General features: G+C 35.0%; 1 protein-coding gene and 1 pseudogene across 2 annotated transcripts; one reads left to right on the top strand and one right to left on the bottom strand.

The window, feature by feature from the left end:
• Nucleotides 1-13,229: 13,229 nt before the first annotated feature.
• Nucleotides 13,230-16,547, top strand: LOC149384167 (phosphatidylinositol 4-kinase gamma 7 pseudogene; annotated as a pseudogene). Its single transcript, XR_016301716.1, has 2 exons — nt 13,230-13,457; nt 14,321-16,547. The product of XR_016301716.1 is annotated as a phosphatidylinositol 4-kinase gamma 7 pseudogene (transcript).
• A 2,276-nt stretch (nt 16,548-18,823) lies between these two features.
• LOC149384166 (uncharacterized) lies at nt 18,824-21,251 on the bottom strand. Its single transcript, XM_089628210.1, has 3 exons — nt 20,818-21,251; nt 19,628-20,696; nt 18,824-19,301 (listed from the first exon to the last, which is right to left on the bottom strand). The coding sequence occupies exons 1-3, from the start codon at nt 21,169-21,171 to the stop codon at nt 19,045-19,047; spliced, it is 1,680 nt and encodes a 559-aa protein (XP_089484336.1). The 5' UTR covers nt 21,172-21,251; the 3' UTR covers nt 18,824-19,044.
• Between the last annotated feature and the right edge of the window lie 3,604 nt (nt 21,252-24,855).

The raw sequence follows: 24,855 nt of genomic DNA, 5'->3' as shown, positions 1-24,855 counted from the left end.
AACGCAGCGCACGTGAGGGGGCAAGAAGTCACGTGCACCCATCCCCTGCCGTTCATCTGCGGAGTCTGGTATCGCGTGCGGTGGGGACCTCCCAATGTGTCTCTATCAGCCGTGAAGTAACGCCGTTAGAGCAGTTAGCAGCGTTTACGGTTCGTTCGTTTGACGGTTTGGGAACTGTCGTAGTCATTTCAGCCCGTGAGAATTGCTTCAAATAGCCAATTGCCAAAAAAAAAAAAAAAAAAAAAACGCACGGATTACTGGTTTGCTTCAACTTTTGACACTCTCACTCGGAAAGGCACACACCACCTTAAACTAAATAAACTTCAATAGAGCCATGGTCTCGTTTATTTCATCATACCAATATATTCTTTGCTCTAAAAGTAAAAAACCATGGAAGCCAAGAAAGCTTTCTTTACGAAAGAGAGGAAAATAATTAAAGTCAAAGCTTGAAAATATATGATGGCCACACACACCGTGTAAGTGGTGGAAAAGAGGAAGGACAAATAGAAATACTGTATATAGTAGGGCTTTTTTTTTCTTGATTATTTTATTTGTATATATTTGGTAGTAATTAATTAATGAATGCTATTAATGATGTTAAAAAACAGTTCATGCCTATTTGTATATAATAACCAAGCGTTTGTTATTTAGCTAGACCTATGTTTTGTTTTGCCAATTAGATAATATAGATATCATAGAAGTAGCGTTTGACATTGCTTATTAAGTTTGCTTTTAATTTTGTCTAAAGTTATATTATATTTAAGTGTTTGCTAAAATAATTTTTTTTAAAGTTAAAACTTGTTTTTCAATGTTTTAACCAAAAATCTAAAAGCTATATATTGAAATTTTTTTATACCTTAACTTTTGTTTTTGGCTTATATCAAAGATTAAAATACCGATATAGGTACATATATCGAGGTTATGGTTATTTTGATATATCGATTACGGAAAAATATATCGATTGATATTTTTATAAAATTTTCAATACCGATTATCGATGAGACTGATAATATATCGACTACCGACAGATATATCGATGAAAATCATATAACAAAATATAATTTAAAAACTTAAACTTTATATATGTCAAAGATAAAATAATTTGTATTTACTTATTCGTATGTTAAAATAGTTCTCAAATACAACATATTCAAGATAACAAATAAATTCAAAAACACGCTACAAATTATATCGTAGTATTCAAATAAAATCAATTTTGAACATAAACTAAAATATTATTGATTTTTTTTATTACACACAATGAATTAATGATCTAGTTTATAATATATTTTAACAAATTATTAAAAAAATAAAATTATGATAATTATAGAGATTTGTAACTAATTAGGCCACTTTAAACATGTTATTTTGGATCTAACCTATGTTTGACAATTTTTAGGGATATAGCCAAATGACTTATTTGGCAATAATTAAGGTCTGATTTACCCTTATTTATTAACAAATTCGTCACTTTCTCTCTCCTATTTTTTTCAAATAATTTTTTTTGCATCAAAACTTCAAAAATTCGTATCTTTCTCATACGAACTCGAAATTGAGTGATTTCAGATCCTACAAATTCGTGGCGTCGAGATCTTCAAAAATAGACCCATTGTGTTTGATGAAAAATTATGTTTAATGTATTATATTTACATTTCCATTTATTTTTTTTGATAAATTTCAATTATTTCCATATTTAAAGTAGTAACATAATTTTTCTACATCCATGGTATTAAAAATGATTTTTCATCAAACACAATGGATCTATTTTTGAAGATCTTGGCGTCACGAATCCGTAGGATTTGGAATCACTCAATTTTCGAGTTCGTATGAGAAAGATATGAATTTTTGAAGTTTTGATGCAAAAAAAAATTATTTGAAAAAAATAAGGGAGAGAAAGTTATTAATTTGTTAATAAATAAGGGCAAATCAGACCTTAATTATTGCCACATAAGCCATTTGGCTATATCCCTAAAAATTGTCAAACATAGGCTAGATCCAAATTTCATAGTTTCATTTTGGCTATTTTGCTACACTGCCCATAATTATATGTATATATATATAGAAATATATATATATATATATATATATATATATATATATATATTCAAAAGTTGATTTTCTTTTACATATAAAAATTAAAATTATGATAGCTATTTGTAAATATACATATATTTATATGTATTATTAAATATAAATAAAGAAATATTGATTATAGTAATACTAAGTAAAATAAATAAGTAAACAAAAATAAAGAATAAGAAATAAAAATAATTATTTAAAAAAATTCAAATCCGGAAGATTTTTTCTTGATATTTTAGATTTTTTATCTACCAAAATATATCGTATTTTGTCGATATATCCTTGATATTCTAACAATAGTTATAAAACGATAACGATTATAACTTATATTTTACCGAGACCTCATCGGTACTGATATATCAGTGATATATCATCGATATATATATATATATATATATATATATATATATATATATATATATATATATGTATCGCGATATTTTAATCTTTGGCTTATACTTCTCTTTTATAGTTCTTTTATTCTTGTACTTTAACTTTTAATTCTAATTATCTTTATATTCTTTTATCAAATAATTTTTTTTATGTCACCAAAAATTATAATTTTTTTTTACAATCTATAGGCACCCACTTTAATATATTTTTTATTTACCATAATTGATTAATAAAATTTAACAATAAATTAAGAACTTACATTTGCGATTTCCCTTCTCTAGATAATTTTGGTGTAGGTCACATCCAGAGAATAAGGAAGGTCAACGAGAAATGGAATACCTTCTTTAATAAACGCCAAAAGGCGAATCCAGAGAGGAGAATTGATCCATCATAGGCAGTTTGCCAAACTGATCAATATGTGAGAGAGCCGGAAATCGGTATACAAAATCTCAAGCTTCATCATCGCAGTCACCGACATCCATACGTTGTATAAAAAATGGTGAATGCATCGGCTATCGCCCATGGCCAACATTAAACATTTATCCAAAAAAAGTTGCAATCTATCAAATAGAAGACAAGTTTTTCATGTTTAAGTGCATGAAAATGTCACATTGAAGCCACTGGTTGAGAACTACACGATTTTCATCGCCTCCAAATATAGAATTTTATATATGTCAAAAGATATATATACGTGGGTTTAAAAACTCAAACTTTATATATGTTAAAAGATAAAATATTTTGTATTATTCGTATGTTAAAATAGTTTCCAAATACAACATATTCAAGATAACAAATAAACTAAAAAACACGCTACAAATTATAAATTATAAAGTAGTATTCAAATGCAATCAATTTTTAACATAAACTCAAATATTATTGATTTTTTTTATTACACACAATGAATTAATGATCTAGTTTATAATATATTTTAACAAATTATTAAAAAATAAAATTATGATAATTATATGTTTTTATATATATATATATATATATATATTCAAAAGCTGATTTTTCTTTTACATATAAAAATTAAAATTATGATAGCTATTTGTAAATATACAAAAATTTATATGTATTATTAAATATAAATGAAGAAATATTGATTATAGTAATACTAAGTAAAATAAATAAGTAAACAAAAATAAAGAATAAGAAATAAAAAAATATTTTAAAAAAATTCAAATCCGGAAGATTTTTTCTTGATATTTTAGATTTTTTAACTAGTAAATTAATAATTCAAAGATAACATTATTAAAAGAAAGAAAAGAAAAAAAAAAACTAAGAAAGTGGATATCGCAGCTTGTGAGGAAAAAGCGAGACGACTCAAATTCTTTGAATGCGTGACTAAATAATTTAATCATGACATTAAGGAAATGTTTTAATTATCTCTAGAATGTACAAACGAATATGAGATGGATTAAATATTTCGAGTACATATTGAACAGCTAATCCTCCCAACAAAGGAAAACGAACAGCTAATCATCATTTGCCAGATTTTAATAGTCCAAACATTTATTTCCCAATTTTTTATTCCGGTCATTAAAATATAGCTATAGTTAATAGAAAACAATATTCATGCAATTCGTGGCAAAAGAGACAGGTTAGATCTTTTAAAAATTAAAAATAATAAATATACAAAGGTAAGGTATGGGCATGGATTGGGATTTTATAGGGCCAATGTATGTAAGAGCACGTGCTTGGAGGCTTAGGCGGTGGTAAGGAAAAAAAAAAAAAAAAAAAAAAAGAGTCTCTCTCTCTCATCCTTTCACTTTCTCGTGACGGTGTCACGTGGGCGTCGAGTGGGACCCACAAACAACCCCTCGTCTAGGGGGAAAAAATGATAATAAAATAAAGGGAATATCCAAAAGAAAAAAAGAAAAAAAAAGGAAACAAATTGAGAAGGATTGAGTGTGATTATAGTGGGGGCATGTGCTGGCCTCTCCAAAGTGACCTGTCGTTTTTTCTTTCTTGATGACGTGGCGCACTCACGTGGTTCTCCGCGTGAGCTTTTCCCATGTGGTCCTGACGTTGCCACGTGGACGAATAGGAGACTGGCCAAGTGTCGGAACATTAGATTCGGAGGAAGAAGAAAAGGTGAGCCCATTTGTTACGAGATTCCTGGACCATTGTTCCTTCAAAATGCAAAATAAATGAATCTCTCGTGATCGCTTCAACGCATTTCAAGCGACTTTTTTTTTTTTTTTTTTTAAGTGGTTAGGACTTAGGCACGTTTTGGTTTACTTTGGTCCATACTTCTTTCTCTTTGGATGTTATTCTTCTTTTTTTCTTTTATATATATATGGATTAGAAGTTATTCCTCGAGGGCATTACTTTACTGGGAAAAAAAAAATAGTGTCACAAAATGCTAAACTACATCATTCTCATTGTCAAGCGCAAGTCAAGTTAACTGATATTATGGCTGTAAATTAGTTATTTATTTATTTATTATGAAATATGATATGACATCGTTGTTATGTAGTGATTATTTTTCATGAGAAAAGGGAAACGGAAAAAAAAAATAAAGCTTTTTTAAATTTTTTTTTTTTAGAACCTATATTCTGCTCATTGGCAATGGATCATTCCTATTCTATGACCTCCACAATGATTTTGGACCAAAATCAAATAAGTTCAATTTAATCCTAAACTATGACTATCTATTTTCTTTAAGTACAAAAATACCCTCAATAACTCACTGTGACTTTTTATTGACATTAATACAAATAAGTTCTAATGTTTATTGACATTAATTTAAATAAAAAAAAAAACCAAACAAAATCCATAACAACTCAGTTACACACGGCAAAAAAAAACAGCATACACGGTCAAGTCTCACTGCCAAGTCCAAAACACGTCCAAAAATCAGCAAATCCATGGTAAATTCATCCAAAATTCGAAAACAGCCCAAATCAACAATCCCAAGCATAATTCCAAACACAAAATCGACTCACAATATCAACAATTCTCAAGATTATCAAAACCCCCAATTTCTAATGAACATACCCTGATTTTTCGGCCAAAATAATCAAAATAATCTCCGACGCTGAAGCTCCTGGGAACGACGGTCATGGCCGCCGAAGAGCAGCCCATGGCCATCCCGGCTACGGCGACCTCGAAGTGTCCGCCGGAACAGCCCGCCATGGATTCCGCGTAGAATTTATGTGGTTTTTAAAGTTAAAAAATCAAAGAAAAAACGATTCTCGGGATTCTGGATAATTTTGAAAAGTTTCTGAATATTTCTGGGTTTTCGTTGAAGATTTATTGACGTTGATGTCAATAAAAATGCATATTTATTGACATCAATGTCAATAAATCTTCAAATGAATTTTCCAGAATCGTTGAAGATAAATCTTCAACGAAAACCCAGAAACGTTGAAGATTTATTGACATTAATGTCAATAAGAATGCATATTTATTGACATTAATGTCAATAAATCTTCAACGTTTCTGGGTTTTCGTTGAAGATTTGATTCTGGATAATTTTGAAAAGTTTCTGAAAATTTCTGGGTTTTCGTTGAAGATTTATTTACATTAATGTCAATAAAAATGCATATTTATTGACATCAATGTCAATAAATCTTCAACGAAAACCCAGAAATTTTCAGATTTTTCTTACCCAATTCCTGTGAAATTCACTATCCTCGGTGGGTTCTCTTCCTTTCCCGGCGTTCGCTTCCCGGTCGGTCTCCACGGCGACGCGCGGCGTTCTCGTCTCCTCGGTGGGTTCTCTTCCTCTTCCTCCGCGAGCTCAACTCCGTCTCTCTCTCTCTCTCTCTCTCTCTCTCTCTCTCTCTCCCGAATTCTCGTTCTTCTTCTTCCTCGCTCAACTCGGCGACAAACCACGAGAACCCCAAACTAATTTTAGGGGTTTGAAACCCCCGTGATAAGCCTCGACGGAGTTCTTCTTCTTTTGGACGCGAGAGAGAGAGAGAGAGAGAGAGAGAGAGAGAGAGAGAGAGAGAGATTTTGAACGAAGAAGAAGAAGAAAAGAAACGCAGAAGAAGAAAAGAAATAAATGATAAAAAAAGCAATGAGAAAAAATTAAAAGAAATAAAAGGATAAAAACGTAATTGTGTAAAAAAGCAAGTCATGTTTTTGGATTAAATTAGAGATATTGGATTTTGGTCCAAAACTATTGTGAAAGTCATAGTTTAGGAATAATCCCATCTTTCTAAAGCTTCAACTCAAAGATTGACATTAGAAGTTCTCATGGGCCTGGGCTTCGGCCCAATGGGCCGTAGACGCTTAGAGATTCATTTCCTTTATATTAATTATTCTGTTCCCAAAAAATACTACTCTCTTACTCTTTTGTGTTGCTTAATATACCTTTCTCTTACATCACTACTTCACTAATTGTCAAGTTATGTTTTTACCACTGTCTTGAATATTTTCTTGTCTAAATGAATGAAGAAAAATATAATGAAAAAGGGAAAAACAAACAAGCATGCAAGTGCCAAATAAAAAAACAAGTTGTCATATAAGATCATATGGCGTCATAAAAAAAACGAAAGAGGGGGACTCATCCAAGGTTGATATGCGTGCAACGAGCACAAATAGGACGCCAAAATAGGACATGGATCAAGCATGTTACTCTATAAATAGGACGCCAAAATCGATCTCAACAATCACGAGCAATTTTCGGTTGAAATGCGTTTAGAATTTATTTGTGGATCTCAAGACTTTGTCATACATGAATAAAAACAAACTTTTATTTTACAAAATATACAAAAGAATTAAATTGAAGAATATAATTAATAAGATTATGCGAGATGACGTAAATAATATATTAGAAAAATTAGTCGATCTAAGTCACATCAAACGTTGCAATTGTAATCTAGCCAACGTTTCGTTTAATTTTCGAATCTAACCAAATTTGATGACGTGTCATATTTATATAAGATGGTATTTACTATATTAGCCTTGGTTTGGTTTCAAAAATACTAGCCCACGTTTTGAAACTTGGGTTTGTAGCCGAATTTGTTATATTCGGTTTATATTTCGAATTTTAAAAAAAATTCTATATTTGGCAAAGTTGGTTATTGAGCGTTTATTTCTTTAATGAACATTATAGCCGTGTAAGCAAATACAGTGTAAATGTTGTAAATTTTTGTTAATCTCCGTTGCTTTGTTAATTTCTGTTAATTATGGTAAATTTACATATGTGCATGTAGAGCCGATTTCTTTCATTTCCTTTAATACGCATTTAATACGGTATTTTTGTTTTCCAAATTTATTTTCTAATTTTGAACGGGTCATGAGTAATTACGTGTATTCATTATTCTGTTTGACTTATTCAATCAATAAATATTTCCTTTCCCTTTTAATTACATCACCGAATTTCCTATTATGAATTCAAAAAGCTGAAATTAAATTGCTGAATACAATATAAATACGTGTATATATTTCGAATTTAAAAAAAAAAAATCTATATTTGGCAAAGTTGGTTATTGAGCGTTTATTTCTTTAATGAACATTATAGCCGTGTAAGCAAATACAATGTAAATGTTTGTAAATTTTTATTAATCTCAGCTGATTTGTTAATTTCTGTTAATTATGGTAAATTTTTTGTGCATTTATTGCATTACTGGATTCACACGCATAATATCAAATAAACCAATTTCTTTTTTTTTCCAAATTTTGAACGGTTCATGACTAATCCCGTGTATTCATTGACGTGTTTGACTTTGACTTATTCAATAAATAAATATTAGCTTTCTCTTTTAATTACATCACTGAATCTCCTATTAAATTAGCTAAATATCCAATTAAATTGCAAAAAAATATGAAATTAATTAGCTGTATACAATTCAAACCGGTCAAACGTGGGCTAGTGTCTTGATCAAGTAAGTATAAGAAAAAAAGTCAATTATGTATTTTATATCCGTAAATTTCAGTAAATGGCTAGATTGCAAAATTTATCAAATGTTGGATAGATTCCAAAAACCATGTTTCAAAATGGCTACGTTGCTAGTTTACTCTATATATTATTAGTCTGACAAAATAATTCGATCGGTCAATCTCGACAATTTGATTATAGAGAAAGCCGAATTGAAAGAATGAATCAGAATTTCTTCTACATAAAAAAAAAATCATCCTCATTTCTTGTTAAATGAAATGAAATGAATTCATAGAAAGTTGAAATCTTTCTTTGCCTCTTCAATCTCGGAGATACATTGCTGAATTATGTCCCTCATTTCAAATTCGTCATGACACATGTCCTTTTAGATCTGAGAAGCGATTGACAACACGATGAAAAAGTCTGGGTTTTTTGGCGAAGAATGTTTTTTCAGTTACATATTGTGCTCTATGCGGTCTTGAATGATCTAAACGAGCCGGACATATTTGACGAATTGCCTTTTAGGACCAACTGACTTCTTTTGATCAAGCCTAATGGATGTAGCTTTAAACAGCAAAGGCTATGTTCAACCCTGAACCAAATAATTTCAAAGAAAAGGTTAACTTCATTATTAGACCATACCATTTCAAGGAAAATGTTAACCTTTTATGTAACCATATCATTGAAAGAAATCGAGATCAAATATTGACGTAATGAGATCTTTACAAGAAGAACACAACAGTTTGTTTTAAAAGTGACTTGAAAAACAATTATTTCAATAGCGCCATGATATTCGGCCACGTTGAGTAAAATATCTAGTTATTACAAGGTACATTTAGGAAGAAATAGTGTACCGATGGTTACCAGGGAACACAACTTCGACACCATGTATGATGCTAACATGTAGATCGGAAATGAACGCCAAATCTGATACGTCTTCATCAATAACTTCTCTCAACTTCCTAAAAATCCAAATCCACGAAGCATGACAGTCGCTCTTTGCAATCCAAAATGCAAGTGGATAAAACTGTGAATTCGCATCCATTGCAATTGCACAGTGCAATTGTCCACCATATTTTGTCTTAAAAAATGCACTGTCCAAAAATTCTATATGGCACGTCACAATAGAAAAGAAAGCGTACTTGAATTTGTCACAATCTTTCACAAAGTCAATCAAAGTCCGAAGATTCTTTTGTTGCAACATGTACAGCCAAGACGGTAACTTCTGATAAGATTGTTCTGGTGTACCCCTCACATACGCAATAGCTTTCTCTTTGGATCTCTAAGCCTTCAGGTACGATATGCTAACACCCCATCTTGTCTTGACTTCCTCTCTTAGGTTATGAGCCGAATATTCAGCCATAGAGCTAGTAGTATAGTTATCTTTAAAAACGTGCCAAAGACCCATGTGTTGCGATATTTCCGTACGCAAGTGCACGTAGTCGCTCAAGTAATAAAGTTCGTAAGTACGAGTCGATCTCTCGAAGACTTTGCTTAACCAAAAATCAAATGAGCTATCAACGACTCAAAGAAAACAAGGAAATCATTATCTAAATTGCAAAAATTAAATAAATAAGCAAATTAAAATACGAATGAACAGATATGAGGAAGGCAAGGGCAACGACTTCGCTAAACTCTCATATGGTCAGGATCCCATAATTACGTACGATTTTTCGGTTCTCTCTTTCTTCACTAATCATACTCACGTAATATTATTGCTAAATTTCTCTAGCGCATCTAACAACCTATGTAAATACCGGATTTTTATCTCTCGATCTCAAACCCTAAAAAATACGACAAGCATTACAAACAAGAATGTTCACACGATTACATAGCAACCTAACTATCTCTAGCTTATGAATGTATTCTTATGCACGATTATTAATTCTCTCTCAAGCAACTAAACAATCCTAGAATTCATGAATGAGGTCATGAATCTCAAACAAGAATTAAACACATAATTAATTTTAAGCGATAGGGAAGATGAATAAAAAAATACTTCAATTAAATAAGCATGAATCCACAACTATATTCAAACAAAGCTAAGTCATCACCCTTAAGAGGTTCAATTCATGGCGTTGATTAGAACAGAAAAATAAAATAAACTAAAGCACTCCATGATAACCATAATAAAATATACATATATATATATACATATATATATATATATATACATATATATACATATATATATATATACATATATATACATATATATATATATACATATATATACATATATATATATATATATATATATATATATATATATATATATATATATATATATATATGGGAGTTTCAAGGGCAGGGATAAGAAAAAAAAACACTGAAATCGCGGTTGTCGATCGCGAAAACGGTGATCGTGTTCTCCGATTTCCTATTCTCTTCCAACGAGCCAAGCAGAAAAACTAAAATGAAGGAAAAAGTGTAGTTTTAGGTTATAAGACTTATTATATAGGTTTCATGCTGATTTTTGGAGTGGTCTGGGTCATTAAAACTGGTCCGACGACTAAAACGATTCAAAAATCGTTAATTTCCTGTTTTTTCAGACGAGGCCTCGTGGCGCGAGGGGCATACTACGCGGGGCGATGGAAGTGGTGCGCGGCGCCCTTCGATATTTTCAAGAAGTGCACGGAGCGCTCATATCGTTCGTAGATGGTGCACAAGCCTTGCGTGGCGCGAGGTTGAGCATGTGGGTAATGCACGGAACACGCGTATTGTTTGGAGACTTGCATAACATTCCGTGCGGCGCGCGGAGAAGGGTATGCAGCGCGCGGCTTGTAAACATTTCACCACTTTGCTCCGTTTTGACCCGTTTCAACTCACGATTGCCTCATTCTGTCGCGAAATGACTCCAAAGAGCTTATAGAAGCTCTTTTACTCCTTTGAACCTGTAAATCATCATAATCACTCTAAACCATAAAAAAACACCTGAGAATTAGCTAGATTCAAGCCAGAAAATAGGAGTTTAATGCGTACGAAATACACATATCACCATGGTGCATCTCCTCGATGGCCTTTGGTTCGAACCACATGCAAGCAAGAATGTTTAGAGCGTATATGTGGATCTCTTTCTTCAATTGTTTCTTGCTCTCAAACTCATTCCCAAGATATATATCTTCTGAGCTATCTATTACATTCAAATGTTAAAATTTTAATAACGTAACATATTTTATTTGCGAATTGAAGTACATCTCTTTTATATTACTTGTGGAAGAAGTTGGATATTGATTTTGACATTGACTTGGTTCTTCCTTGACAACATCATCAACTGTAAACTCGGGCGCTTTCTATGAATAAGGCACGCACTTTATTAGTGATCCTATTCTAGAAGGCTCACGTGACAGTTGACCGTGTACCTAGTGTACTTTAAATTATCCACAAAATCTTCATATTTTTCGGAGTTCGCGAATTCTTCAAACTCTTCACCTCTATCATTGTTGTGTCCATCACCTTTGTCACTACTGTGTCCATCATCTTAGTCAGTATTGTGTTCATCACCTTCGTCACTGTTTACTTCATCATCTCTGTCACTGTTGTGGTAATAATCTCTGTCACGTTTGTACACTTCGTTTTTGTCACCCTTGTACAGGTTATCTTCGTCACCCTTTTGCAAGTCATCTTCGCCACCATTCTGTCTGCTATTGATGATAGGAACATTGTATCGGTCGTTGATAATAAGATTGTTTCGTCTCTTGTTTGGTTCAAAGCGAGACTCTTCAATCATCACATTTTTTTCATTTAGCTACTCTTTCATATGCACTTGACGCTATGATTTCTTTCGATACCAAGATTACACAAAGTGGAAATCTCTTTGTGATTTTTGTTCTTCAAAACAACAGAACCCATCAGAATCATATCCATTGCATATGAGACTTCAAGTTTTAAGACGAACGTGAATCTGTCTACATCGATCGTCTTGTACACCTTATCCATTAACTCTGTGAAAGTTATGTCTTTCGAAACATTAACATCAAATGTATTTGTATTACTGAACACTCATAAGTGTTCTTTTTTCTACCACGTGTCGTTAAACAAGATAAAAACTACAAAAAATACTAAAAAAAACCCATTGGATCACATCGTAACTCATCGGATCCCATCGGATCTCATCGGAATTTTTCGAAATCCATCGGATTTTATTAGATTTCATATGAATTCTTAATCTCATCGTAGCCTATCGAATTTTATTGTAAGTTATCGGAAAATATCGTAAATTTTCTTATTTTAACATGAATTCCATCGTAAATTTTAGTTAAATTTTATCCTAAACTATCGGAGTTTATCATAAATTATTTCTTAGATCTACCATCTTATTTGATTTTCCTCAAAACATATCACTAAATCGATTTAAGATGATAAAAGAAGTGAACTTATCTATTTTTCAGCGAATTCCACCAAATGGAGGGATGATTTGAGGGTAGAAATAGATAGAGAATAGAGAAAATGAAAAAATTAGGGAGAGAATGAGATAAATAGGGTTAAATGGGTTGAAATGACATTTTGTTCAAAATTTGGTCAAAAATTTAATTTTTTATATTTTTGAACTAGGGTTTTGATATTTCTTCACTTTTAAGGTCAACAAATGAAATTTCTCAAGAAAAACAGGTTTGATCTTTTCTTTTAATAAAATAAAGCCTTACGTCTACAAGTGGGAACATCTTTGACGCGTTATCCGTTCGCAACGCCACGTCATCACTTCTATCATCATTATAATCCAACGGGCTCCTCGGCCACTTACCGTTTCGATTTAACGGCCCAGATTTCTACTGAAGATAGGTGGCGGTGGAGAGGTGTTACGCTACGGGCAGGAACATGACAGCATTCAAGAGAGTCAAACCAACCAACTCGAACGAGGGGTTTTCTCGTAAAAACATTAGTTTTCTCAACAAAATTTCCATCTGCTAGGTGACATACGGTATTTAATATTTAGAATTTTGGGGGACATTTCTCTTTCGTAGCGACAGAGAGAGAGAGAGAGTGAAGTTTGTGATACTCGGAGGAGAGAGAATGATGGTGGCGAGATTCCGGTGACCTGCGGTTCATCACGGCCGTTAATCCTCCGCGTTTCCGGTCCTGGCCATCCGTGACTCTACTTCAACGGCTCCGATCTTCCTTCTCTATTAGATATCTCTCTGATCGACTCTTGGTGAGTTCTTCTGATCATCGTCGCTCTTTTAGATCCGCGGGAATATGAAATTTGGTGTTTTGCAGTTGATTTTGTTTTTGATTCGTTATTTCAAAAATTACATGCCATTTTTTCCGTAAATTTTCTTGATCCGATGGTTAAGCCTCTTTATTTTCCCGCAGTGTTCTTCGCTGACTTTGTATTTAACTTTCTGAACATAGTCGTGACTCGTGTGTGGTTAGTAAAAAGCTAAAGGAATTGACTTTAATTTCTATAAATAACTGCGAGGTCGGTGATTTTTCGTTACTTCAGTTTCAATTTTTGTAGAGGAAATGAGACTTAGTTATTGTAAGCTAAGTATTGTAAAGTTGTGTGTAGTTTATTGGAATATAATTTTCAAAACCTCAATGCACTTATGTTATATTTCAATTGTTTCTCATTTGTTTTTGTAAAAGCTAAAATGGAGAAGGCAGATAATTTCCTGGAATGGAAACAAGTTGAAATTGCTAGTTATAATATTTATTCTAAGAATTCTCATTTTTTAAGCGTTTCAACTTTTTTGAGAAAATCATTAAAATTCCATATAACAAGACGTTTGGTGTTGCAGTCTTTAATAAATTGGTTAATTATTTACCATTATTGTTTGCTATTGGTTACTTGGTATTGAACGGATGAGAGTAAATACAAAAACACCACATCCATTATTGAATATATTTCCTGAACATGATTATGAAGTTTCATCCACGTGATTTTAATGCTGTTTGACAACACGTTGCTATGAGTTCTAAATTTGGAGTCACGAATATGGTCGTTTTGCTTTCATTTCTTTTCAATTGTATTTATTCTTTGCTATTATGTATGATAAGTACATGCCATACGTGCAGATTCAGACTCTGAAGCCATGTAAAACAATGAGAAGACCATTCGAGTACTGCACAGAGTGATTATGTCTTAGGTGTCCTTCAGATGTGAGGTTGGAGTCTTCTTACCTCACTTGTCCGATTTGTGTCGCCAGCTGGCACGCTCTTGAGAGAGTGAGTTGTATAGAAGGACTCTGAGTCGTTCGTATCATCTGTCCATGTCTGCCAAGCTGGAGATTCCGATCAGAAAGAATATGGCTCTTGCGCTCTTGAACAGGGTTCGCAGCGCTGAGCACAACAATGGAGGAGGCCCGGGTGGAAATCTCATGAGAAGGAGGCGAGTCTTTGTTCAGACCGAGACTGGCTGTGTTTTGGGGATGGATTTGGAAAGGGGCGACAATGCTCACACGGTGAAGAGGAGGTTGCAGATAGCTCTCAACATCCCGACCCACGAGAGCTCGTTGTCGTACGGGGACACAATTTTGAAAAACGATCTCAGCGGCGTTCGAAATGACTCGCCGTTGCTTCTCACTAGAAATGTCATGCAGAGAAGCTCGTCGACGCCGTGTCTCTCTCCCACCGGAAACGGCCCTCTTCAGCAGAGAGACCCGAGTGAGCCGATACAGATATTGGGTGGGAGTCGGTTTTTTGGAAGCAAAGAGTTGGTGAAGGATATTGTAGCTGGAATAAACAGCGGAGTTGACCCAATCCCGGTCCAGAGCGGGCTCGGTGGTGCCTACTTTTTCGGGAACAGAGGAGGCGAGACTGTCGCTATTGTGAAGCCGACGGACGAGGAGCCCTTTGCCCCGAACAACCCGAAAGGCTTTGTGGGAAAAGCTCTCGGGCAGCCGGGTCTGAAGCGTTCCGTCCGAGTCGGCGAAACGGGGTTCAGAGAAGTGGCTGCATACCTTTTGGACCACGATCACTTCGCCAACGTACCTCTCACGGTTCTCGTGAAGGTCACACATTCGATCTTTAACATAAACGAAGACGGTGGTGTCAAGAGTCTTCGGAGCGAGAAGAAGGTCAGCAAGATTGCCTCTCTCCAGAAGTTCATCGCGCACGACTTTGACGCGAGCGATTACGGGACGTCGAGTTTCCCCGTGTCGGCTGTTCATAGGATAGGGATTTTAGACGTTAGGATCTTTAACACGGACAGGCACGCGGGGAATCTTTTGGTCAGAAAGCTCGACCAAACCGGCTGGCTCGGTCAGGTCGAACTAACCCCGATCGACCACGGCCTTTGCTTGCCGGAGAGCTTGGAGGACCCGTATTTCGAGTGGATCCACTGGCCTCAGGCGTCGATCCCATTCTCCGAAGAAGAGCTCGAGTATATCCGCAAGCTCGACCCGGCCCGAGACTCTGAGATGCTCCAGAGAGAATTGCCCATGATCCGAGAAGCTTGCCTTAGGGTTCTGGTCCTCAGCACGGTGTTCCTGAAGGAAGCGGCAGCGTTCGGGCTGTGTCTCTCTGAGATCGGCGAGATGATGAGCAGAGAATTCCGAGTGCTCGAGGACCGTCCGAGTGAGCTCGAGCTTCTTTGCCTCGAGGCTCGGAGAAGCGCCGTGGATTGGGATGTCTCGTCGACCACGTCCTTGGAGAGCAACACAGACGATGAATATGTGTTTGATTTAGATAGTGAAAGCGCGTTCCGTTACAAGTCCAAGACCATGAACAGCCACGCCACCACGCTCTCCAAGCTGGACGAGGATTTGGAGGAGGAACGGTCCGCAGAGTGTTGGCCGAGCTGGGTTTCGGGGAATCACGAGATTCGGGGAAGCCTGAGCCGAGGGGTTAGCTCGGCATCAGGGATCGGAAGAGCCGATGAGAAGCTTCTCTCGGTGAAAAGCTTTGTGAAGCTCGCCGACATGGGTAAGGAAGAGTGGGCTATGTTTCTCGACAAGTTCAAGGAGCTTCTTCTCCCGGCTTTCATGAAGCGGAAATCTTCGAACGCCGAGCAGCTGGGACAGAAACTGAGGCTTGGGACTTCATGCCGTTTCTAAAAATAGTAAGCCACATTATAGTTCCGTGATGAAATAAATTGGTGTAGGAAATAAAAGCCTTGTAGTGTAAGATATTGATTTGTTTTAGTTTGTGATATCCATTATACATCGTTTGTGTGTGTTTAATTGGAAAAATATATAGATGTTAGTGATGATATAGAATGTAAATTTGGCTTCCCGACTGTTTGATTATAAAATATGCTGTGATAATCTGCGACTATGAGTATGTCGCAGATTGAGTGTTTCTACTGGCAACTATTTTCTTTTACTCTATTAAAATATTTAGTCCAAGAGAACTAATAGAGGGGATTTTCTAGGAGAAACTTTGCGAAATGCACAAGCTTCTAATTTACTCATAAAGTATTCGACATTTGAGTTATGCAATTCAAAGTCATGTTATTGGTAACCCAATGGTTATATAGCCATATGGAACGTTAGAAATTTCTAAATAACCAACATTTCATTAATTTTTGGTAAATAGTCACATAAATCTATTCACGCCGAATAAATTTCTAGTAAATGTGTAAATAACGTTGATTACGTCATATTTTTTGCTATTTACGAAACATTCATGGCTATTTACAAAAAAATTTACAAAACGTTAGTTAAAATATGCAAATGCTTATGTTTTTTTTTTTTTTTTTTTTTTTTTTTTTGTTATATCGCTAAATATTTGTTAATTTATTCCAAGTTTACAACAGAAACCTTGTTTAATCCCTAAAACCAATGTTAAAAAATTCATAATTTAGCAAATTAGCATTTTAATATCGTGGATTTTTGGGACGGTACAAGTTGGTGCAGAATATTTTGACTGGTTCTAAATCGGAACTGGAATTATGTTCTACTTTGTACCCTGAACCAGAACAGTTCTGTTTCTGTTGCATTTCTGGTTCCAACCCAAATCCAAAATTAGCAATTACAATTGCATTATAGCACCTTAACATAAATAGTTACATTATAAATACATTAAAACCCATGTAAAATCAAATAAAATGTTTCTGGTTTGTTCCACCGGGATATTTGTTCTGATTTTACTAGAATCCAGTTGCTTTTAACACCTGAACATTTTGTTCATGTGGCAACCAGAATTCCGCTATAAGGATGGAAAAATTTATTGATCTGTCTGTATGTCCTCGTGTAGTCACATTTACTTGCGACAATTAGCTTCATAAGTATATAAACAATAGTTTTATATTTTAAAATTGTGTTTTCGGAAAATAAGCATTTTAAAATAAATGAAACAGATAACTAAACATCGTTCGGATAGAATTAGGTTAATTATCGTTTAGAAATTGTAGTTAAGAAAATATATTCAGCCTCCCTTCTTTCGAGCCTCTTTCCTTCTAGATGACGAGTGCAATGTTACATAGGCGGGTCTAAAAGAGACACAACGGAAAATAAAGCTACAAGTGCGACAAAAAAGAAAAAGAAAAAAAAAAAAGAACTAGTCGATAAAATGATCCCTACGATGGTCGCTTTCAGAATTTCGCTAATCAATTTTGTTCGTAATATTTGAACGAGAAATTGCCTCATTTACCATCAATTTCATAACATTTTCCACTTTCCACCAAAAGACTAATTTGGACCAAAATACCACTATTTATGTCAACAATGTTGACATCTATTTTTGCTCTTCACTATTAGATGTATGTCAACATTGTTGATATAGATGGTGACATTTTGGGTCAAATTAGTCTTATAGTGGAAAGTGGGAAATTGTTATGAAATTGGTGGCAAATGAGGCAATTTCTCTATTTGAACATGTAATATCAATTTTGAAGGTAAAAGTTTACGACAGAGTAACTAGCAAGAAGATGACATGAATATTCTTCCGACAGCGTCGAACCCTAAAATGCTCGATATTAGTTATGACATGTTGCCACGGTTATTCAAGGAATACGTTTTCTGACTGGCCCCGCAATGAATTGTTGTTCGTTGATCGAATTTCAAAAGGCGAAAGAGTAGAACAGAACCACCGTGAGACCTTGGAGCACGGATAAGAAGACCTTGACGCCACCAAGTTAGGGAATGTTGAAGAAGAACATAGTGTTCCAATGTGGTTTAGGAGGCATGGTTCGCAAGGCCATCGACGAGGTCATTGGAGCTTTCTATATAGTCTTGGAGGTAATAGCGCGATTTTTTAAATTGTCGTGGTCATTACTATTCGTGATGGTCTGCTATTTTCAAAGAATACTCCAGAGTTGTTGGAATTGTTGAATAACAATTGTACCGGATAATAACTCTCCGGTCATTGGTTTCTCGGCAAATTGCGGTTTGCTGACAATTTTGACTCTGTTGTTGCAGTGCACTGGTTTTGTAACTCAAAGCCTTTGGTTCTTTGCTACCAGTTCTCTATCTAATTTGATCTTTTTTTTTATATATATATATATATATATATATATATATATATATAATAACAAAGCAAGTATTTCAGTGAAATACATCTTTGCTCAATGGATACAAAACATCCATACTTGAGCACCCAGTGCAACGACAACCAAAACCCGGAAAATTTGAATTCTCTGGAAGGAATAAAGAGTATGAACTACTTGGTACAGAAAAAAAGAAATCGAAAAGAGTTTATAAGAAAACCAGACTAAATTACGCCTAAATAAAAAAAACCTCTGGTGAATTAAGATGTTACATAAATGCCAAAGGGTCTATAATCATTGGCTGCTACAAAAATAAAATGAAAGGATTAGCTAGCAAATTTGTGTACAATTAAAAATCAAAGATAAATGATATTTATTCAGAAGACCTCCTCTTATTCGGATCTTTCTCAAACATGATGGACTGAACAACATTCTTCACAAAACTGTCTAAGCATTTCTGGCACGTCGGAATCGTATCGGACTTTGACACCTGGCGTGGTGGAAGTTCAAGGTGAGAGCAGGCCAAGCCTTGGAAAGAGAGGACCGCGTACTTCTTATGGTGGTCCAGACCACAGGAAGCCATAACCGTATGCGTCGCAATCTGTGCCATCTTCTTGAATGAGTCCACACCTGCATTTAGCTACAACTCGTGAGAAACATCCACTAAAAACAGTTCTAAATTTTACTTTTTTTTTCTATTGTAATATTGATTGCCATGATATATTCTGGGGAAAATGGTGGCAAAAATACTCAATGTTTAGACAAGACACTACTTATATACTCATTTTTTTTTAGACAAAAATACTCAAAGTTTCAAATTTAGTTACACCTAAATATTTTGCCGTTAAAATTTCTGCTTGAACTTAACTGTCCGAGTAGTAACGGACCCACTATAACGTAACATGTGGTATTATTGTCACCATTTCCCCTATATACTGCGAAAAAAAACTTATTACCTAGTCGTTTGTCTCGGTCGAGAAGCTTTAGGTTGAGCTTCACAAGACACTGAATCTCACTTTTCATATCATCATGGCCTCTCTCTTTACGAAATTCGACACTCTCATTTGTCTCCGACCTCGCATCCGAAACGCTGATTGAAATCGACCCGTTTCCACTTGACGAAGCTTCATTTACGTTCCGACGCACTGATTTCGGAGAGCCAACTGTCGGGAGACAAGAACGCGATCCCAAAGCCTCAGACACGCATTGCTCTTTCGTTCGGCTTTTCTTTTTCGCACCATCGACGAGAGACCGAATCTCACTTTTCGCATCATCACCACGGCCTCTCTCTCTACGAAACCCGAAACTCTCGTTCGGCTCCTCCGATCTCACGCACCGCTTTACAACAGCGACCGAGACTGACCCGCTTGACGAAGAAGCTTCGTTAACGTTCTGACGCACCACCGGTGGTAGAAACGATTTCGGCGGACGAACTGTCGGAATCGTCGGCTTTGCCATGGCAAACATTCTCCACGCCCTGTCCACGTCGTACGACACGAACGCGTCTCGATCTCCCGACACCTGGCGATTCGCGGGATTCGACGGCGCTGACGTTGACGTTGACGTTGACGCTGCTTCTCCGCTCGCTGCTCTCTCGTTTTCCGTGCTCCGAGGCGGCGCGGCCGAATAACTCGAGGAAGGGAAGCTCAGATCTCCGCTTCTCAGAGAATCCCAGTTGTCTCGTATCGCTCTGACTCGGCCGCGCACGCTCCGAGACCGCCTCAGCGTTCTCGCTCCGCCCCTCGAGCGACGCGGCGTCTCCTTCGGCGGATTCCTCTTGGCCTTGAGAAGAGACAGCCCTTGGGTCCCCGGCTCGGGTTCTCCGAAGCCCCGTTCGGCCCGGCAAACAGAGCAGTCGGGGCAGAACCAATCTCCTTCGGGCACGGTGGCGCCGAGCCCGACGCAGTACGAGTGAGAAGCCGAATCGCAGAGATCGCAGAGCAGCATCAGGTAATCGTTCTCTGCGCCGAAGCACACGGTGCACGAAATCTCGGCGTACAGATCGACATTGATCGCTTCACAGGCCTGTGAATATATGTCAGAAAAAAATTCGAGCCGATCAACATAGAAATCCCTAATCAAGGGAAAACAAAAAGAAGCATTCTTTTGGAATCGACGATAAAAGATTGGGGGATTCGAAGGGTACCTGGTCTTTGTGGGTGACGGAGATCAGGCGCTCGCCGGAGAAGACGCCGGGCTTGGGCGGCCGGCGGATGGTGGAAAAGCGGCGGCGACAGACGGGGCAGCGAGACTCGGTCTTGGACCACTCCACGATGCAGAAGAAGCAGAAGAAGTGGTCGCAGCAATCGATCTCGCCTCGGCAAGCTCTTCCATCGTCGTTGAAGCAAATCGCGCACACGCTGCTCCGGGAAGGTGACGAGGTCTCGGGGACTTCTGTGAGATCGGGCTCGGATTTTGGTTCGGAGAGTTGATTTTCGGCGGAGACGGTGGTTCTGAGGCGTTTGATTGGGGGTTCCGGCGGTGGTGAGTCACTAGCCATAGCCGCCGAGGATGCGAATTTCGATGGCGCGAGTTGGTTGGAAATCGAAGCTAAAGTTGGATTTATAAACAGAAAATTGAATTTTGTAGGCTATTTGAGTTTTAAACTCCACCACTCGACCTTTTAATCTTTTTTTTTTTTGAAAAATAATATTTGTTTTTTTAACCGGGCATAATGTTTAGCCCAAATAATATCTCCTTTTCGATTATAGCCTAACTATTGATTTAATAATATCAAATTTTATTTTATTAAAAAAAACCCACTAACCCGCAGTAAATTATATTAAATAAAATGAAATTTGAGCTAAAATCCCAAAAGAAACAGCAGAATAAATAATTTTAACAGATTTCTGTAACTTAGGAAATTAATCAATTTGTTGGAATAACAATTTAAAATTCCAATAAAGAACATAAAGTTAAATATAAATAAGTTTAATGCTCGATGTAAATAATAATTACAGTAATGGTTAATAATATTTACTGTCAAATATAACAACAAATGTAACTTCTAAATTTCTTGTTCAATTAATTAAATAATTAAAAGCATTAAATGTTAAGTTAATGTTATTTACTATTAGAGTAAATAATATTGACCTTCATAAAATTTTATCAAATAATTTAGAATTTGTTAACTCAATCTTAACAATAAATTTTATTAACGGTACCGTTAATTTTCATGTTTTTATCCAATAAACCGAATGGCTAATAATGTTAACATTAACGATTATACTATTATACAATTAAATTTGTAGTTATAATTTTAGTAAATTAGTATCAATTTGTAGTTATAATTTTAATTAAATTAGTATTAGTCTGTAGTTATAATTTGACTAAATTAGTATTAATTTAGTTATAATTCCAATTACAAAGAAATGAATTAAATGTATATATTTAAGAATATGATAATTAATAAAAGAGTTATTGGCATAAACTACTTATTGTTTTTCGAAAATCATATGCATATACCTAATTTTTTTTACGGTAAGAATACCTAATATTACGTTTTAGACTTTTAGTTGTACTGTAAGTACACGACCATTTAGTTGGATGGAAAACATGTGACAACCTCATATTTAATAAAAAAAAAATTATTTTACTTCAAACTAATTAAACATGAATTATATAATTTTATGTTAAAAGACAAAAATCTCTCTCCTCGTTCATATAAAAAAAATTATTAATTAAAAAAAAAACTAGTTAAACATTACTTATATAATTTAATAATACAAAAATTTACCGCTGCAAATTCTCACTTTCAATGTGAAAGCTACATCTGAGAGAAAACGCTGGAGATTCTCACTCAACCCAAATATGAGAGAAAACGCTAAGGTTACAACTCTCTTACGCTCTATACAAAAATAATCGGCGCACATGGTATTTAAAGAGAAAACGCTAAGGTTAACAGACAAGCTTGAAAATTTTAAAATATAAACCTTATAATATGATATGTGAAACATCATCGTAAGTTCTTTTTAGTAATCAAAGTCGATCAATACCTCAACATTTCCTTATACAATAAGTGGTTTGATTTAGGATATTACACTATGTTGATGTCTAAAAATAGATTCAACAATTGTCTCGATGATTGTATAGCCTGTCACAAATTAAATACAAAGACCGGATTAACCTGTAACATGAAAATGAATCTCCCCTGTCATTCGTCCTCATCTCCTCCTTTTATATCTTTCATCTGAAGGTAGGTTGATTAGACCCACGTTCTATGTCAGTTATTTTGTAACCGTGCAAAATAACTTCCATTCAGTTGTTTTGCGGTTTCTTTTGTGCTTACGTGGCCAAGTAAGCGTTATCTTGACGTCTATTATTGTGCCGAGAAGCTTTTATTAGACTTAATCGGCATTGAAGCTTAACTTATGCTTCATTGCGTTTCTCATGCTAAAATACCTTTGGTCGGTATTTTATTTAGTCTGTTCGGTGTTATTAATATTCCGATCATAACACACTACAACAAATAAGATTCTCAGTCACAATCAGGGATAGCTGAGACAAAATAATATCGCGATTATTTCAAATTTTAACATTTTAAAACGCAGTATTCAGTACCGCTCATCCATTGAGCCTAGAAAAATTTAGCCTCATACATCTGATGATACAGACACGACAAATATATTGCGGCTGAAAAGTGTATATGTTGGTGTTAAAATGATTTACTGATTGTCTCAGGATGGATTAGTGAACCTGCGAAACGATCAACCGATTACACCACTACCTTTCATCAAGTAGCCTTATTTATTTTTTAAAAATAATGAAGTAGCCTTAAATGTGTTGTATTTCCTTATGTATATCTTGACAAAAGTCACTGCGTTAATTTTTTTTCCTTCTCTAACTTTCCGCATCAATAACTTAGTTTGAGCGCTCGTCTAAAGATTAATCAACACTCATTAAGAACCTTCAAAATGGCCAGTGTAAATGTTCAAAAGTGGGTCCAAATACATAATAATATACATCAAGCAACAAATTAAATTAACTCTCCCACATTTTTTTCAGTCACATATACCTGATAATCATCGGAACAATCGCCTTTTTAAGTTGCAAGCAAAATGTATACATATATATATATATATATATATATATATATATATATATATATATATATATATATATAGGGTTGGAAGAAGAACAAAAAATTTTAATGTATTTCTACCACGATCTTTTGGTCAATTTTTAAAATGCAAACTCCTTTTATATCACTCGATTACAATATAGATACAAGTATCATATCAGTCATACACCCTCTTCTACAAAGCTTACTACACGATGTAACAAAATTGTAAGCCCGTGAAAAAAGAAACTAATAAAACTAAAAGTAAATAAAATTAATTAAATAAGTAGGAAAAAAAAAAAAAAGACGCCCTAGTATATGAATTAGTCAGTTGTTTTTGGGTGGATGAGGTCTAGGAACATGGTAATCCACATCGAAAGCTATGAAATCATCAAGTTTGGACTTCATACTTGGATTATTATTGATATGCTTTCTGAAATCGCAGTCAACGTTCAACATTCCTTTATTCAATGCGTGCCTACATTTTGCACCAAGCTTATGATGAACTTCCACTTTCACCAACAGTCTTTTAGTCATTAATTTTCTTACTCTCTGGTGCCTTGTCAATTCCAGTCCGATATTCTCACTCGAAGTAGGAACAACATCATTATTATTTTCCTGAAACAGCAAGTCAAAGATATATGTTTCAATTATAACTTCGTTTTCTCGTAAACTACCTCTATGAGAAATACTTGGTTATTAAATAACCGCGTTAGATGAAATTTTTAAACAAAATAGTCAATCTTGTTCCACATTCAATCACATAAACTAGCTACTTGATAATATTGTGTTTAAATTTGACTAAAGAATTGTAAAATATCATTTTTTTTAGAACGAGAAGTTTCCACATATATATATATATATATATATATATATATATATACACACACACACACACATTGTTACTTCCAATAGATCATTAGGGTTTGTACCTTTGGGAATATCATTCTACTTCTTGTTGCTTCAACAAACCCGGAATTACCATGAAGACGTAGTTTAGTATCAGAAGCTGAGAAAAAGAAATGGAGTATAGAATATTATAAGCTAGAAGAGAGGAATGAAAAATAAAGCAATAAAATGAAGAGGACTATACAAGCAAATGAGCTTATGTACCTTGGAAGTTGA

The sequence above is a fragment of the Urtica dioica genome, chromosome 10, assembly GCF_054948205.1.
Source record: "Urtica dioica subsp. dioica isolate 48M chromosome 10, U.dioica_male_clone48M_v1_H2, whole genome shotgun sequence".
In the NCBI taxonomy this organism is placed as follows: Eukaryota; Viridiplantae; Streptophyta; class Magnoliopsida; order Rosales; family Urticaceae; genus Urtica; species Urtica dioica.
The sequence above is the reverse complement of the archived record's forward strand: the minus strand, read 5'-3'. Positions and strand labels throughout refer to the sequence as shown.

Excerpts from the sequence above, each read along its gene's own strand:
- LOC149384166 (XM_089628210.1), bottom strand. The coding sequence starts at position 21,171 with ATGGCTAGTGACTCACCACCGCCGGAACCCCCAATCAAACGCCTCAGA. Across the intron at positions 20,697-20,817 it reads CCGTCACCCACAAAGACCAG|GCCTGTGAAGCGATCAATGT; the intron begins GTACCCTTCGAA and ends ATATATTCACAG. Across the intron at positions 19,302-19,627 it reads CGACCGAGACAAACGACTAG|GTGTGGACTCATTCAAGAAG; the intron begins GTAATAAGTTTT and ends AGCTAAATGCAG.